This window comes from Poecilia latipinna, unplaced genomic scaffold (genome assembly GCF_001443285.1).
Source record: "Poecilia latipinna isolate Pla-1442-1.1 unplaced genomic scaffold, P_latipinna-1.0 Scaffold3095, whole genome shotgun sequence".
In the NCBI taxonomy this organism is placed as follows: domain Eukaryota; kingdom Metazoa; phylum Chordata; class Actinopteri; order Cyprinodontiformes; family Poeciliidae; genus Poecilia; species Poecilia latipinna.
Genome location: NW_015115711.1, coordinates 28,515 through 45,738, shown reverse-complemented (window position 1 = coordinate 45,738; position 17,224 = coordinate 28,515). Strand labels below are relative to the sequence as shown.

General features: G+C 38.3%; 1 protein-coding gene across 1 annotated transcript; it reads right to left on the bottom strand.

Moving 5' to 3' along the window:
* Window positions 1-1,137: 1,137 nt before the first annotated feature.
* valopa (vertebrate ancient long opsin a) lies at window positions 1,138-16,959 on the bottom strand. The gene is made up of 5 exons (XM_015022753.1): window positions 16,195-16,959; window positions 12,829-13,039; window positions 8,258-8,375; window positions 7,402-7,635; window positions 1,138-4,487 (listed from the first exon to the last, which is right to left on the bottom strand). Exons 1-5 carry the CDS (start codon window positions 16,556-16,558, stop codon window positions 4,251-4,253), a joined length of 1,164 nt encoding a protein of 387 aa, XP_014878239.1. The 5' UTR covers window positions 16,559-16,959; the 3' UTR covers window positions 1,138-4,250.
* Window positions 16,960-17,224: the final 265 nt, after the last annotated feature.

The window sequence follows — 17,224 nt, the reverse complement described above, 5'->3', positions numbered from 1 at the left end:
TGGGGAGGTTGAGAAATTATTTTTTTTTTTTGTTTTTAAAAATTCTTTTTTTTTTTTTTTTTTTTTTTTTACATTATGTAACACTGAGGAGCCGATATCAACAATCCTGTATATTTTAGATGCGTCTCTGTTGCAGAACAATTGATTCAAGTAATTGCACCACCTCCTCTGCATCCCATCAAGTGCTGCAGGAGACTGTTAGTAACCCACTTATTCAGGTCAGGTGTGGCAGAAGAGAAACACCAATAACATGGAGGTAAGTAGTCCCTGAGAACTACAACTGCTCTACAATAAAGTGGAGAGGGATGGTGTTTTGAAAGGACACTAACGATTTTTATTTTGATTTTTGCAAAAACCCTTAAAATACGTGAGTTTCACATTCAACTTATGTGCCCGCAAAAAGTTTTTGTTTATGTTTAGGCCTCCAAAATGCCAATGCATTACACGAAATCATAATAAACTCCAGTGATACAATTGGTTTTTGCAGCCGTTTTACTGTTTGGATCTAACAGAGCAACAAACTTAAGATCCTAAATACGGTTGCATAGATTTATTGACCAGCCGATTTCCTTAATTTAGTTAGATCAATGATTGGCCGATACTTGCATCGGAAGCTGATCTTGTCCCCCGATCTTAACTGCCTAACCAAAGGTTTAGAATTCAACCACTGTCATCTCCTGCTGTCCCGAGAGGTTTGACTGACAGACTGGCCCACCAGGTCATGGCATGTCTAAGCCAACGTTTGCAGTTAACAATAGTCACATCACTCTTACCAACTTTCATGCTATATTTAGTGATATTTCAAACCAAAATAAATGGTATTGGTCAAAATTGGAATCAGCAGGTCAGGCTTCTTAATAATTGGTAATGGGCAATTTGCCAGAAAAATGCAATCGGTGCAACCTTAATCCTAAATATGTGTGTCAAACCTAAGTAGTGAATTACCAAATGGCCAATATGTATTTGTGGACAATCTTTTTTTTTGTAGCCCATCTTTCTAAAGCCGTATATATAAATGTGTTTTGGGTTAATTGTGCATAAAATGGTGATACACTATTATTTATTTTGATGCTGCTTGAATGCAACTGTATCTTGGAATATTGTAGGGTAACCAAAACAGACAGAGACATTGAAAAGAGGAGAGAATCAACAAACAGCATGAGCAAACTGTAATTTGAGATTTGAGAAAAACAATGATGCAAACGGTACATTTTGAATACAAATTTGACATTTTATGTGAACATTACAACATTTCTGGTGGGCAAAGTGGTTACACTAAGAAGATGGAGCATCCTAAAGTCAAGATTCAGTCTCTGACTCCTGTAGATGCACAGGAGTAGCAGCTCTACTCTGAAACACCCAAAGGAGCAAACAAAAATCATTTACATTAGTTAAACGTTGTTTGGATCATTTAAAACCGCTTTTACCCATTTCAAAAGAGACACGCAGAGTACTGTGGTAATATTATTGAAGGATGTCACCAAACTTAGCATTTGTGATCACCAGGGCCCCATACTGTTATGATTACATTAATGTATTACAATAAGTATAGCACAGATGTACACACCCTCATAATGTGATTTTGAATAGAACTGTCTGACATGACTGGGACACACAGACACCATAATGTTATATTGTTCATACATAGAGTATCATTGTGCAGCAGATAACAGTGATTGACATATACCAAATAACAGTAAACAAACATGCAACACAAAGTCCAGCAATTAGCAACACTCACTGCTACACCTGTTGTAGCTAAAGCTTCGGTGCTAGTTTGTTGGACATCATTTGACTTCCGTATTGCTGTTGATTTTTGCTTAATATAGAAATTATGGCTAATTATCAAAGCAACCCTAGTCCACTGCATTTTTGTCACAGTGACTACACTTAGCAACACGGTGTCCCAACTTTCAGGGAACACGGTGCTAATAGTGGGTTTGACACAGTTTGGCCCTTACAATTGCCTTTATTACATTTGACATACTTTTAGCAAGGTATTGTCAACACTTTGAGATGTTGGCATCAGACATGTTGTAGATTTGTCAGCTCGATATCCAAAAGGAGTTGTGTTAGACTGGGATTCAGTGACTGCAGAGAACATTGGAGTACAGTGAAAAAACTGTGTTGTCCAAGAAATGATTTGAGCTTTGTTACCTGGTGGAAGGAGATGCCAGATGTTGGATACAAGTGGATCATGAAGGAATGGACATGCTGAGCAAGAGTAGTCAGGAAGGCTAAAGTATTTGTACAACACTCAGTTGGTAATGGGTGTCTGTGCATTTTACATAGTCTTAAATTCATGCATCTAAAATTAAGGTCTTAAAAAATCTTAAATTCACAAGCTAGCTTTATATACGTCTATCCCAAGTTTTAAATGTTGTCATGAAATAACTATTTCCTTTTGTATATTCTCATATAGTTTTTTGTGTGACTTTTCCAGCAGGCAGAAGTTCGAGTTGCGCGTCGACATCTTCATTTCATTCTGTAGCAATCAGTTTGGATTGAGGCTACCGCTAACTAGTTGCTAATACACCTTTGCTAGCTAGTTAGCTTTTTATGTCTGTCATAGGTGATGGACGAATGATGGGGTGAAACCTAACAATAGCGATAGTGATATCTGTGACAAAAGTTGAAAATCTTTGATCTTGTCACCTCTACATTTATGAGCAAAATTTCACATGCATGTCATCAGATGCTTGGCTGCAGGAGGGCAAACGACTTTCCCCTCATTGTATAAATCTTATAGGAAATTAATGGAAAGGGAGTAGCGTCAATCTGCATGTGTTGAACCCTTTAAGCGTAAAATTTATCGTTGGTCAGCCACAACAAATAATATTAGTTGTGGCCTCTGGGTCACTTCTGTTGCCAACCCATATTTGGCTAGGTGCATTCTGTGAAAAAACAAAAACATTTGCATTGTGAGGACAAGAAGCACAAAGATGCTGCCAAGAGCCACAAAAAGGCCCCAGAAATGTAAAAGATTTTGCTATGCTTGATTGTAATTCAACAGGATTCCCAGACCATCCCATATATTTATAGCTTTTTTTGGTCTTAAATTTTATTCAAAGTGGTATTTATGCCATTTTTCTTTCAAAGCAGCATTTAAAAAGTCTTAAATTTGAATTGTTGAAACCTGCAGATACTCTGTGGTACTGAGAAGTACCACAGAGTATCTGTATCTGTTTGTCCAGAAAATAGGCAGGTCTGCTGCAGTAGAAATATTTTTGCATTAAATTACTGTGTTGGGTTATTGGTAGTTTTACTTGTTCTGGTTTTGGCTACAACAGCTGTCAGATGGAAAGTGCTTGGCATTTGATTCCTGAAGAACAGCTGGTACCTCAATTTGAAAAATTAATCACAAATCATACAGTTCCATTAATAAAAGACTCTGGGTACTAAAGTGGCCAGTAAGTGTTTAGAGCTTCTTGTTAGACAAGTGCTGTTCATATGCGGTGTTGCATATTTCCTGATCTCTTGCTAGCAGCTCATTAATACTTTGACTCTAGAACTGCAAAAGAAACAATGGCGGACTGGTGAGACAACTCAACCATACTCAATAAAGATGAAAGCCTTGGCCCAAACTAGTCTGTGCAATAAACACTAAAAAAAATAGAAGAACTCCCAATTCAAAGACCGCTTCGTGCTTTTGACACAACATCTGACTGAAGCTTGCTGCCAAAGCAAACACTGAAAACAGCATAGGAAATCAACATTTTCTATGCAGACGCTATCACGGGGCTTCAAAGGAGAGGGCAAGGACAAGATGAAAGCCTGGATGCACTGTGGTTTTTGAAATACACTGACCAGTCCTTAACTTACTGATGTCGAGATTTTTCAGTCCACTGCTGCACTATGAAGTTGAATTGAAGTGCCCACTGATGTGATTCATAAACAGGAAGTGCATCAGGGACAAGGAGAAAAAGAAGAGAGAGAGTATTGAGTATTTACAAGTGGCCTACAGGGCAAAGGCTGAATATATCTGTTACTGCTGTTTTCTGGCCCTATTTTAAACAAAATATAACAAACTACCAAAACAGGCTAAAGCACAAAACTTTTCCACAGTTCCAGAGAACAATGAAGGTTCTTCAAAAGTGCCAGTGCCCTCAAAGTATAGCCAAGACATTGACTAATTATCTGAATTTCTCTTAGCGTCCACAGAGTTTCTGAAGCACACTGTAGCTGGATGACAGACTGGTAATATTCACTCTTAGGGAGAAAAATGACACCTAATGGAAGAAGGCTTGCAGTTACAATGGGCACACTTTGTTCTCTGGGATGGGAAGCTGAGCAAAGGAGCCACAGTCAGTTGGGGAGTCATCGGATCTGGGAGACACGGTGCCGCCTACAGGGATGCGGGCTGCGATGGCAGACATTTCCCCCGTGTGACTCTCGGCAGTAATTCCGGGTCGCTCTGTGGTCTGATTCATGTTGCTTTCTGGGATGGTTCCCATGCCGGTAAAATGCTGGATCAGGCATTTCCTGAACTGCAGAAAAAGCATAGAAATGTAATATTTAGTTCAAAAGAACTGTTTAAAATTCTCCGTTTCAGACTTTGTGGACCAAGTACTTTATTACAAATGTAATTGGGTTTGGCAGTTTCTTTAGAGGTACTGATGGACATCGTATTGTTCACAGAAGGTCAACTCTTCTCAATCCACAACATTTGAGATATTCCAGTCATGGTGAAACAGGTTCATCCTCTGAAAGGGGTTTTTTATGTTTTCAGGACAAAAAAATGAAGCAATTTTATCTCAATTCTAAGATTATAGTAATCTAACTTTAAGTGTGGAAAAAAACCGATTGCATTTTAATCTGTAAATGCTTATTAATGAAGAGCGGAGCCAAAATAGGAAGCCTGTTAAATAAATACACCCCCATGATTCAGTAGACTGCAAACCATCTTTACCAGCGACATCTCAGTGGTGATTAATCTGTCTGACTTTAGAGGTCTGAAAGTGTGGTGAAATCTGGGTTCTCTCTTTTTTGTTTGTTTTTTTAGGTCCCAATGTCATCAAAAAATGATTGGCACAGCTTCCTTAAGGTCCCACCTCAGAATTTCAAAGTGTTTTGAGATCTGATGTTTTTATTCACCATTTAGTGTATGTGCAACAAACATTACACAAACCTTTCTAAACAGTCCTCTGACTCCTTCCATCGTTTTGTCATTATAAGGTGATAAATTATAGCAGATTTACTGAGAATGAGTTCTTTACTTTTTTACATTATGCTTACACACACACACATATGCTATGGCAAACTGCAAAATATTGTGCTTTTATACAGTTAATGAGTGGCCTTAAAACATTTATTCTTATAACCAAATGAAGTCATTTGGTATGAAATAATTAAAGCATCTACAAACAGCTATTTGTTATTGCTTGTAGTATTTTTGGTCAGTTATATTTTAACTATTCTATCAATTATATCTGAACTTGTGGTGCCTTACAAAATGACAAATATTTATTTTATTTATTGAAGTATTTAACTGTTTTTAGGTTTCAACCAGACACTTCAATATTTTTAGTTGGGTTTTATGTGGCACACCAACACCAGCTGTTTTACAAATAAAAAAATTGCAATCATGGTTTTCTTTTGTACTCAGTCCCCTTTACTCTTGCACTCTGAAAGAAAATGTTGAGCAACTAATTTCCTTCGAAATGTACCTGCTTTTTAGAAATGCGACTGGTAAAAAGGAGATAAGGGAAGATGGATGGAGCAGAGCTATCCTAGAAGAAAACCTGTTTTAGGCTGCAAAACATTTCACACAGGAATGGAGGTTCATCTTTCAGCCCGACTATTACCTTGTTTTAGCAGAGGCCCCTTGTCTACCAATATCAGATTGACCTAAATCTGATTTTAGTTCCTGGCAAGAGCTGAAAAGTGATGTTCATAGACACTCTTTATCCAATATGACTGAGTTTGAGCTAATTTTTGCAAAAGTGAATGAACCCCAAAACACATGCAGCTGTAATAGAAACTGCCAATGAAATAAACTGAAATTTTGAATGTAACATGACAAACTTCAACTCAAATCTTTAGCATTTTCTAAATACTTTAACTCTAAAACTAAGCGAGGTAACACTGAGAGATTAAAACCTGTTCGAAACATTTTAAACAACCTCATGAAGTGATGCATCCAAGGATGTTTCATAGTCAGCGACTTTTGACCTTTGAGTTGGCTGAAGGCGTTCACCCACTAACTACAAGCAGAGTTAGTCACGCATCATGGAAATCCCCTCAGACTGTTTGAGCTCACCTTGTTATGCACCCTAGTGGGGGAAAAAATATCTGACTGTTGCAGGTCAGCTGGAATCATACAGTCATGTGAAGGAAATTAGGACGTGCTTCAACAATAAAATAATAAAATAAAACTTACAAGAGAACCTTTCAAACCTGCCAGATTTTAAAAATTCAACTTCTGACATCTAAAAACATAAAACTATCATAAGTGGCCATCATTTCAATCTGCTTTGGGCTAAAATTACATAAATGTATATCAAATCAGACCCACATGACTAGAATGTTTATCCTGTTTGAAACTTGGACATTTAGTTTGGTATCCTCATTGTTGAAGTAAATGTGAACACCATTGTGATAGAAAGAGCTGCCTTAGGCCTCTAGACAGAAGCTAGCTGCTTATGAGTCTGGTGGGGGATTTAAAGAGATCTCAAAGGAATTTCAAATCAGCTTTTCCACTTTATAGGAAATAGTCTACAAGAGGGGAGGCTTTAAAATAACTGTCACCATGTTCAGGTCGAAGCTTTCACTCTGAAACCATCGACGTAAAAAGAAAGCCTACAGAAACTCAAAATATTGGTGAGAATTTATCGTAATGTTTATTTTTTATTGTAATACACTTTTTATGCAATCCTGTATTGTCTTGCTTGCACAAAGTCACAGCCAAAATGAAAAAGTATTAAGTATTTCACAAAAATAATTTCAGACCAGTTTCATGGGGATGCTTTGTTCCAGCAGGACCTGGCCAGCTGACCATTATAGAATATTAAATGTAATTAAACAGGAAAATTAATTTTTGTTGCTTAAGTGCTGTTATTTCATATTTTTTCCAGTGTTTTTCCAGAGGTTAGCGTGTCCTAATTGTTTCACATGACTGTTGGCACCTTATGTCTGTCTGAGGCAACCCCATTGAAATCATTCCCTGTCTTCTCAATGCTGTTTACATCCATAGGTCTGCAAATCCCCTCTTTGTAATCACATGGACATCCAGACTCCATGCAGCTATTTAGCAAGAAATGCTTAGCTGTGCCGTCTTAAGACCATTTATGATCTGGCTAAAGTTATTGATATTTTAAACTTCCAAAAAGCTGCATGAAAATAGATTGCTACGCTCTTTATTGTGATAATATTTCTTCATATTGCTTTAAAGAGAACCGTCACCTGTTTGTTCATAAAGACGTAGATGATTGGATTGTAAACGGCGGCTGTTTTGGAGAAGAAAGCCGGGATGGCAGCCGCCCTTGGGTCAAGCTCAATAGTGGGATAAGCTGTGACCAGTATGGAGAAGGCTGCGTAAGGGGTCCAACCCACCATGAACGCCACAATCATCACCACAACCATACGGGTCACCTGCCGCTCGGGCTTTCTGGCAGTTGCCAGACGACCATGAGATACCTGAAGGAAACAGAAATTATTAATGCATCGATGAATTATGTCACCAAAACGATTGTGTGCTTTTTTCTTTTTTTTTTGCAGAAAAAGTCAGCAGTTTATAGCCTTTTCTTGGTCATATACAAAATATCAGCATCCATAAAGGACAATAATTAGAACAAGATTCCAGGGACACAGCTGTAAAAAAAAATTATACATTCTGCAAAACTGCAATGGAAACACTTTATTCGCATTATACTAGTCAAGTGATCAACAATCAAATGTTACTACTGACGGAAAAGATGAAGAAGACGACAGGAAGTCATAGGAGGATAGCACTGCAGCATGTTAACATTTAACTTATTGCATGAACAAACTTACTGACGTGTGATGTTGACAGCGTTTCTAAATTAAAGAAAATGCTGCAATTGTGAAATTGACTTTTTTCAGCATTAGCAGCATATTGACATTTGTGATGGAGACAGAGCTACTGAAGGTGTTTCCAATTACAAACTGTGTAAAAAAACGATGATTGACTATGCACTTCACGACTGTATCTCTATCATCTAGCAGTAATGCTGGGAATCATAAAAACATTAACTTTATGCAGCACCCTGCACACAATGTCTTCCAACTCAGAACTGACCTTTCTGAGCTTCCTGAGGAGTTTCCCATAGCAGAAGAAAATCACTCCAAGTGGTAAAATGAAACAAGTGGCGAAGAAAGTTATTATATAACTGTGGTCTGTTATGTTGGTTGAATACCTGTGGAGAGGAAGACAAAATAAAAAAAAAACATTGATAATCACTGTAAGCTATTTGGTATTTACTGTTACAGTATTTCTTGATAAGGTAATAAGCAGATACTTGGATCAGCTGCTACACTAATTGAGTGTCGCTTTAAGAACCAGAAGGCAAACAATCAATTCCCAGCTATGAGACGCTGTGAAATTCAGGAGCTTTTATGTGACTCGGGAGAAACATCACAGTTTGGCTCCTCATTTGAGCTTTAGTTAAATGGAAAATTTCACAGCTGAGACTAATCTCTGCAAACACTTAAGAGCCCTCAGGACATCAATTTAACCTAATTAAGTTGTTTCCATAAGAACACCTACGAATCTCTAAAGAAACACCATTCAGATTAATTTCTGGGGATCCACCTGGCAGAGAGAGCAGCATGATTCTGTTGTAGTAAAGCCCAGACCAGGAAATGTTGCTTCTGCAATTTACCAGTTAGTTAAGTAGACTTTTAGGTGTCTATTATGAGTTAAAAACTCAGTTTTTCAGCAGTAGTGTGATGTAGGTGATGTATTTGAATGCACCGTAAAAGTGCAGCTGTTTATAGCAGGGGTGTTCAAACTTTTGGCTTCGAAAAATGTTAAATTCAAAGTGCTTAGGGCACCACAAAATTTAGCTCTCAGTAAAATTTCAAAAAACTACTTTATTTTTTTCATGTTTACCTGTTCAACAGTAAATTAATCACACAATATTTTTTTTTACAAAACAAGTAATTTCTCAGGAAAACCGATCAGTATCTCAAAGGTTTATCTGGTTGAAGAAAAATACAAACGGCAAACAATTTCCTAATTTTTCAAATTGCATATTGCTCTCTACATGAATTTGTATCTTTTTAAACAGCCTTACGTTAGCGAAAATTGCACCCTTAAGTTTTTTATTTATTTATTTAAATGTTTCCAAACCAAATTCAACCCATTTTTGAATTGTGATCGATGGCCGTGTCGAATCATTTGCCTCTGCTTTGCACTTTGGACACTCTTTCATTAGAGATTTCTCCTTTTCAGGTTTTTTTTTTCATTTAGCCTGTCCCTTCCAGGCTAAAGGTGAGATCTCACAACATTTTATTTCTTTATTTTAAACAGAAGAACACTGTGAAGTTAACTCAGTTCTGTGTAACCCAATTACCATAATGCCATTTGAACATTTAGCAAGCTATGTTTCCGGTATGTCAGTTATCAGTGTGAGCAGGCAGCAGTACCTCATCTTTAATCAGACTGATTTCACTTAATTAGATATTTAGTCTTCTCAATTGGTTAATCAGACAAATTGAGGTCAGTTGAGAAATTAGGTAATCTCAAAAACAGGAAATGAGCGACAACGTTTGAGTTAATTCTGATACAAGGACAAAAAGTTGATCTAAAGAGATCCACTATAATTATTTCTATTTGCTACAACTTGCAGTCTTTATTTAATAAAGTGTAATTAGAGTGTCATCTTGATTATCCCTAATTAGCCCCTAATGCATCATCCTTAGTGTGTTGTGACACTGTCACATATTAGCAGCACCAGGTCCTAAATCGATAAGGTGTCACTTTTGGGTACATTTAAGAAATTTTGTGTTAGTTATATTTGCAACATGGTTTTGTAAACATAAAAAAAAAACATTAGTATTTTGTTATTTGTCCCTCAAAAAGGGTTTTTTGAGATGTTATGGCACCATGGATGAAAATTAGCATTTCTCTAACTCCGGTATATTTTTGACAACATTGTACGTTCATTAATATGAACTGTCCCATTTAAATATAATCAATCAATATGAATATAACAAATATAGTAAACCATTTGAAGTATTTCTACAGCTAAAGGGAGATGTTCATGCGCCTATGTAGTTTTAATTAGTTCCATCTTTATAATTTCTTTAAATGTTCAAATATTTAACTCTTACTGTCATTAGCAACGTCTGAAACAAGCACTTTGGCTATTAGCTCCTTCGTCCAATTGAGTTAATTAGCACACCACCAGGTTATATTAATCATTAAATGAATTTAAAAGTGGTGCCTTCAGTATTGACACCCATTGATCTTGTCTACCATTTAACATATTACAACAAATTTCAATGTATGTTTTTCAAGTGTTATCAATATGAAGCATAGGAGTGGAATAAGTTTGGAAAGTTGTGCCTGCCTTTGTGTTCAGTCCCTCCATTCCAGCTGCAGGTTTTCCTCCAGGATTCAGTTATTTTGCTGCGTCCATCTTGACATCAACCCTAACATCTCTGTCCCTGCTGCAGAAATCATCTCCACATCATGATGCTGCCACCTCTATTTTAACCGTGTCAGTTTTGTCTGTTTTGATTGAGAGTCTCATCTGTCAAGAACACCTTCTACCATTTATTTGATGTTTCCTCTGCATTGCGTGTGGAAAACTCCAAACACGACAGAAAATGTTTTGTTTTTTTTCTTGCAAATCAAAATTGTATATCTCTGCAGCCCCTCCAGAGTTACGGTCGGCCTTTTAATCCATGGATACTGTTTATACCCAAACTCAGCAACTTCCTCCCTGACCTGCTGTGCTCTTTGGTCTTAATGATGCTGTTTGTTCACCACTGTCCTCTAAAATCAGCATTTTACTGAGAATGAATGACACCCAGGGGTGCTACACGGCATTATTAGCTGAGTTTTGAACTCAACTGGTTGCTCTAGATTTTATTTAAAGGCAGACCAGCTTAGTCCTTGCTGTTAGCATCAAAGCCAGTTTGGCCTTTACTCTTCTTTGTTTGTAGTTTGCATAAGGGAATAATCTCTTTTCTAATCATATTTTTACCACAGATTTCAACTGCAAAACTGTTATTTTGCCACATTTTCTAGTCTTGCAGATGAATACAGCTGCAGGACTGATGTGTGGTCTACTCATTTTCAGTGTCAAAATTTTTCACATTAATGAGGTATTTAAATTCACCAGACTGATGATGCTGCAGCACCTGGACCACACACACACACACCTCTGAAATCTCTGATCTGCTTTTAACCAAATGCCTTCTGTCATACTTACATTTACTCTGCTACATTTATTTTAAAATTACTTGTAGGAGTAGACTTACTGCACTGTAACTTTTTTTACTTCTTGAGTCGTATCATTGTGAAGCAGCGCTGCTCTACTCACCTGTGGCGTCACGCAGCCAGACGTCATGGACTCTCCAATGAGAGATCTGCTAATTGTTCTGTGTGAACCATTTGTTCTCAACCTCGAAATAATTCTCCTTTCTGGGCTCGAGGTCAACACTCTATATCCTACCACTCTATATCCGTACGCCTTTGATCAAAACATCTAAATAGTGTTATCCAGATGGCTCCCTGGGGGCAGAGGGTCACAGCAGGCCTGCTGCTCCGCTCCCTTCATGAAGCGCATTCAGATTGAAGGCCCTGGGCCGCGTGCAACAGGTCTGTTACCTTTTTCTGTTTGTGTCAAAGGTATGTGGATAAAAAGTAAATACCTGGAGGGGATTATTAGGCGGAAACCTATCGAAATTAGTTTAGTATATAAAAAAGTCCATAAGACTTAGTGCTTGTAAAATTATCCTCAAAGTCTGCCAGATTTTGTCACAATACAACCACTGAGTTTAATGTATTATATTGAGATTTTATGACGTATACCACACCACAAAGAAAAGGCATTCATAACTGAAGAAAAACATAATTGTAAAGGGTTTTCAAAATTTTTGCAAAGCACCCCCTAAAAAAGTGAAGGTTTTTTGTTTTGTTTTTTTACCTTTTTTTTAATACAGATGAGTTATTAAAAACATTCTTACTTACAATAACAACCTGGTGAGGATTGAAAAGTGCACCATGTGTTCATATTCTTTTAGTCTGACAGATAAATAAAGCCGAAGGTTTACAAAACTGGTAGACACCAGAATACTTGCAGCTGGAAATGTGGAGAAAAGTGGCTCCACACAGCAGCTGGATGCAAATACAAGCCACACTTTTCAGATTTCTGCAAGCTAATTGGAAGCTATCGAGAGAACAATTAATCTAATTATCGCTATAAGAAATTGTTCACGATAAATAAATGGTACGATAAAAACCTGTCTCTAGGTGAAGCATGGTGACCAAACATGAAACTGCAGGTGACTCAATGGGTTGTTGCTAGGTAACCAGAGATTGAGTGAGTTGCTAGGAAACCGAAGAGTGGGTAAGTTTGTTGACTCCACCAAACTTGCTTAGCTGACTATGAGAAGTTGAGCAGTTCACACTTTCCCTCTGCCTACATCCCCCAGAATGCTGTGCAGATCTGGATCAGAACTCGGTGAAATTATTGAACATTTATTGGCTGTTTTCTATTGATATTGCTCATAAATCTATCACCTTATATATTGCCGTTGGTTTATTTCAAGCCCTAATTACTAGGTGTTTATATGGAGAAGGGTGCCCTTCATTCAGCTTCCACTGCCCACATTAGCAACAAAACTCGAGTGTCTCACCAGTCGGGCTCGCAGGTGGTTCCGATCTTGCTCACAGTGTATCTGTTCCAGCCCAGAACAGGAGGGAAGGTACAGATGAAGGAAAACGTCCACACGAACAGCAGGCCCAGGATGGCATGCTTGGCTTGCAGTCTAATGTTCCCCAGCGGCCGACAGATCACAAAGAAGCGCTCAAAGGACAGGACGGCCAAGGACCACAGGGCCACGATCCCTGAGGAAATCAGCAACCACAAACGCACCGGTGATTAATGTGTGTGATTCAGAAAAACGAGCTCACGAGGGGGTTTCACATCCTTTTTTGGTCTCTAACATGCTTCTGAATTTTTAAGCAGACATCCCAGAGGTCAGCGTGGCTGCGCTGTTTCTGGAAATACTTTAATGATCTGGATTGGGTGCGTTCTGCTGCCTGCTAATGGGGCTACAAAAGGCAGCCTTTAATTGTGGTAATAAGTCACTCTGAGAGGCTGGAGTTAATTACTTATCCCTGCGTAGTCAGGTAGTCTTTGTATCTGCCTGATAGACTTACTGCAAAGGACAAAGGAGGCAGGTGGAAACTGGCTGTTTAATTACCACCCTCTTTTTAACAAGAGCATCTGGCATAAAGGTTCAAGAGTAAAATTAGCAGCATCAACGTCCAGGGGTGTTTTTTTTTATACAGCTTCAGGAAGTTTCAAACCGACCATTTAAAGAGTGCTGTTTGAACAAAACGTTAAATCCGGTTGTTGTTTTACTTTATCACAGCACTGTAGATTCAGATACACTGCAAAAAGGCAGGAAATGTCCAATTAAAGCATTGATTTGATTTTAATCTGGTGTAATTTCCTGTTGAGGACGTTCTCTCTCCTCCAGGGAAACCTTTCCAAAGGTGAATCAGAAGAAAAGCTTTTTCTCCTCAGAGTGAAAAAAAGAACAGACTTCCACATGAACTATTCAGGTACTCCTGGTTGCATTTATTCTCACCGATTCCCATGATCCTGCATTCGGAGCTCCCTATGTGCTTTAGTAAAGGAAGGCCCTAAAGCAAAACCCAGTGAATTAGTTAACCTGGTGATCACGGGGATGGTAACCTACTTATGGCAAGACATGAGAAAACTCCTGCAGGACTCTGCAGCTGATGTGAGCATAACTTTGTGAATCTGTTTTTTAGAGCATAAAAGCAAATACTTTGCAGGTGCAAAAAAGTAAAAAATTAAGGCAGGTATCTGCTTCTTCACCCCTGAACAATATATGAACAAAAAATTAACTTTTGAGCTTCACTAAATTGAGCTTAACCTGAAAACCTCATGTGTCAAATATTAGTCCGAAATTGGTGTTTTAATAAGAAATGTTAGGAATATTGCTTATTTTTATTAAAGGATTAAAGGAATTTATTTTACTTTTTTCTGTTCCTTTTTGAATTTTACTGAAAATGTGAATTTAGCAGGATATTTAGCTACAGCTGGTGTTTGAGCAACAACACACTTTTGGCTCACCTTTTACTTTTTCATGTTGCTTAGGAAAGTTGTTGTTTTTTCTAACTTTTTAGCAAAATGACTTTATTTTTTACATGATTAAACTCCAGATTTCAGAGTTTGCATGTAAATACTCCAGTGATACGCCTCGAATTTAACGACTTACTATCCATGAAAAGTCATTGTTTGGTACATTTTCCAAGATAAAGAAAGAAATCATTCAGCTAAAGACTCAGAAGATTTTCTTCTGAATCATCACAGATATTTTAACTCCTTAGAGTTTCACAGCAAATGCTGTGATGCAGAAATTAGAACAGTTACAAAATTCCTTCCTTTTCTTAGTTTCTGTTTATATTTCTCATTTATTTGTGATAATGAACTAGAACTGGTCAAAATTGGCCTTCAGGAAAACTGGGAGTCATTATCAGCCTGCAAGCACCTGATTGGTGCGTCCCTTCTACATCAGATGTGAGTCAGTTTAGACTTTTCAAATTTTACATGATAACCTTTTCAGTGCATGACTACTCAAAGAAACTGAATGAAATTGCTGCACTCAGAAGGTCAAAGTTATTATGACATTTTTCACAGATACATCTTGGATTCTTTTCCAAGAAGTTCCTGTCCGTGAGCAGGTGACAAACGTCAGTTTTAATTGAATTCTGGGAATCTGTGGAGTCATTGAAGCCATCAAACTCACCTGTAAAGCATGTGATCTGAAAGAAAGCTGCGATTCTGATGCCGAGAGCTGTGGAAACTATATTTATCCATCCCTGTACTTATAGTAGCCAAAAACTGCAACCACTTTCAAAGAGCAGAAGCTCTTTCATGTGTTTTGCAGAGAAATTTTACCATAAATCTCCCATTTTAGTTACAATCCACAGCATGTTACTTTATTATTTTATCTCTGCATCATAAAGACACTAGAATCAGTGAATTTTACTTTATTAATAAGACGAGAACTGAAAAATGTATTTTTATTCTCACTGATAACTCACCCTTTTTAGTCTATTAACACATCACCTAAGAGCATGCATGTTGATGCACTACCATTATCAAAGAACATATTCTTTCTTTTTTGTGCGTTATAAAAAAGCAAAGTGGGATTGATCAAATATAATATTAGTAAGTCAGACCTCAAGGAAAACAGGAAGTTGGTACCAGGATGGAAACATGATCGGTGCATCTAATAATAATAAATGAAAGAATTTGATTTACCTTTTAGATGTACTAAAAGGTAAATCTTTGCCATTTTTTACAGGAATTCATTTATATTTGAACTCTTTTCCGAGTTGTACCTGTTCACCAGAATGTGTTAAAAGTCAGAGTTAATGCTGTTCTGGTCATTTCTGGATATGTTAAAGTTAGCTCCAGTGTATGTGGTTGGGTTCTGACAGACAGTGGAAAAGATTCAGTCCCTAAGTTGGCCTAAATTTTCTAAACACATGAACACATACTTAATGCAATTTTTCAGTGAATTAAAACAAATACTAGGATGTTTGCTTTGAATCATAAATGTGATAATAATGTAATTTATTCATTTCCTGATAGATTCAGAACTACTTCTAACAAGAAATCAGAAAAAAAATGTCTTATGTGTTATAATCTATGAAGATAAGAATTTGCAAGGAAAATTGAGAATCAAAATAAACCAGAAAAATCCTGATTGGTGCATCTCTACTGCACCAGCAGAAAATATGTCTTTTTTTTCTAAGAGGATGCATGCTCAAGTTATTCTGACATATTTTACAGATATTAATTTCTCATTTCTCCCCGTTTCTGATAGCAGGTGGTAAAAGTCAGCTTTTCAGGGAAGTTATCAAACTCATCTGTTCAGATTCTGACGCCTACAGCTGCAGAGTTTGCAATGTATCGGTCCACAGAGTCCAAAAAGTCCAGAACAAAAGTCTAAACCTACCAAAGAAAGTGACGGCAAAGCCCTCCAAGACACAAGCCCACCTCCCGAGGAAGAAGTAGCCCCGGGCGTTTGTCAGGAAACTTATCAGTCCGCCGGTGAGGGACACCAGAAAGTCCGCGATGGCCAGATTAACTATGATGTAGTTCAGCGGCTGTCTGAGCTGCTTGAACTTGAAAGTGACAAACATGACCAGGAAATTTTCGGTCAGAGACAGCGAGGTGACCACGAACATGACGACGGCCAGGACGGTGAAGTTCCACGGCGCGATGTTCTTGATGGGTCCGCTGAACGGGTCGTCGGTGGTGGGGAGCTCCGCTGCCACGGTGGAGGAGACCGCGTTCACTGACAGGCTCAGGGTGTCCATTGTCCACGCCTGGGGATGTGACGCCTTAAAGGGTGGAAAATCCCGCTTGCTCTCCTTTCCCCATGTTCAAAAACTTCCCTCCGGAGTCACTCCTGGAGACGGAGGCTGCGCCGCGCGTCCTGTGCGCTCCGGCGCTCCGCTTCCACAAACTTCTGCTGCAATCCGGACATCGCAAAAAGCGCCACAGACGGACAAATCCGCTCCACTTAACCAAACATTCGCTACTGTAAAAGTGGGGCTCTGGAGCAGAAGGTGTGAGGTGCAGTCAAAGGCGATGATGATGGAGGAAGCGATCTGGGAGGCATCTTGGAGGGTCTTATATAGAGGCAGCGCCTGCACCACTGCTGCTGCCCTGAGGAGAAGCGGCAGGGCAGCTGAATCCAGCCCAGACGCTCCTCCTGACCACAACAAAAAGCTCCTGGTTGAATCCCATCCCAGTTTGAACAAGTCCCGCGTTTCCACCACGCAAATTAAATGACCGAGTAACGTCTACTGAAGTGACACAAAAACATCTATATAACATGAGAATACATTTATTTTCTATTCACTTCATTTATATGGTGCCAACGAATTTCTCAAGGCCCTTTACAAAAAAGACTCTAATTGGTAAGCTCAGTTAATTAAACCCAGCAGGTTGCATCAAGTCAATGAGTCAATTGCAGTGAA

Coding starts and splice junctions, on each gene's coding strand:
- valopa (XM_015022753.1), bottom strand. CDS start 16,558: ATGGACACCCTGAGCCTGTCAGTGAACGCGGTCTCCTCCACCGTGGCA. Junction 8,376..12,828: donor ACCACCTGCGAGCCCGACTG/GTGAGACACTCG, acceptor TCCTCTCCACAG/GTATTCAACCAACATAACAG. Junction 4,488..7,401: donor ACGTCTTTATGAACAAACAG/GTGACGGTTCTC, acceptor CTTTTTCTGCAG/TTCAGGAAATGCCTGATCCA.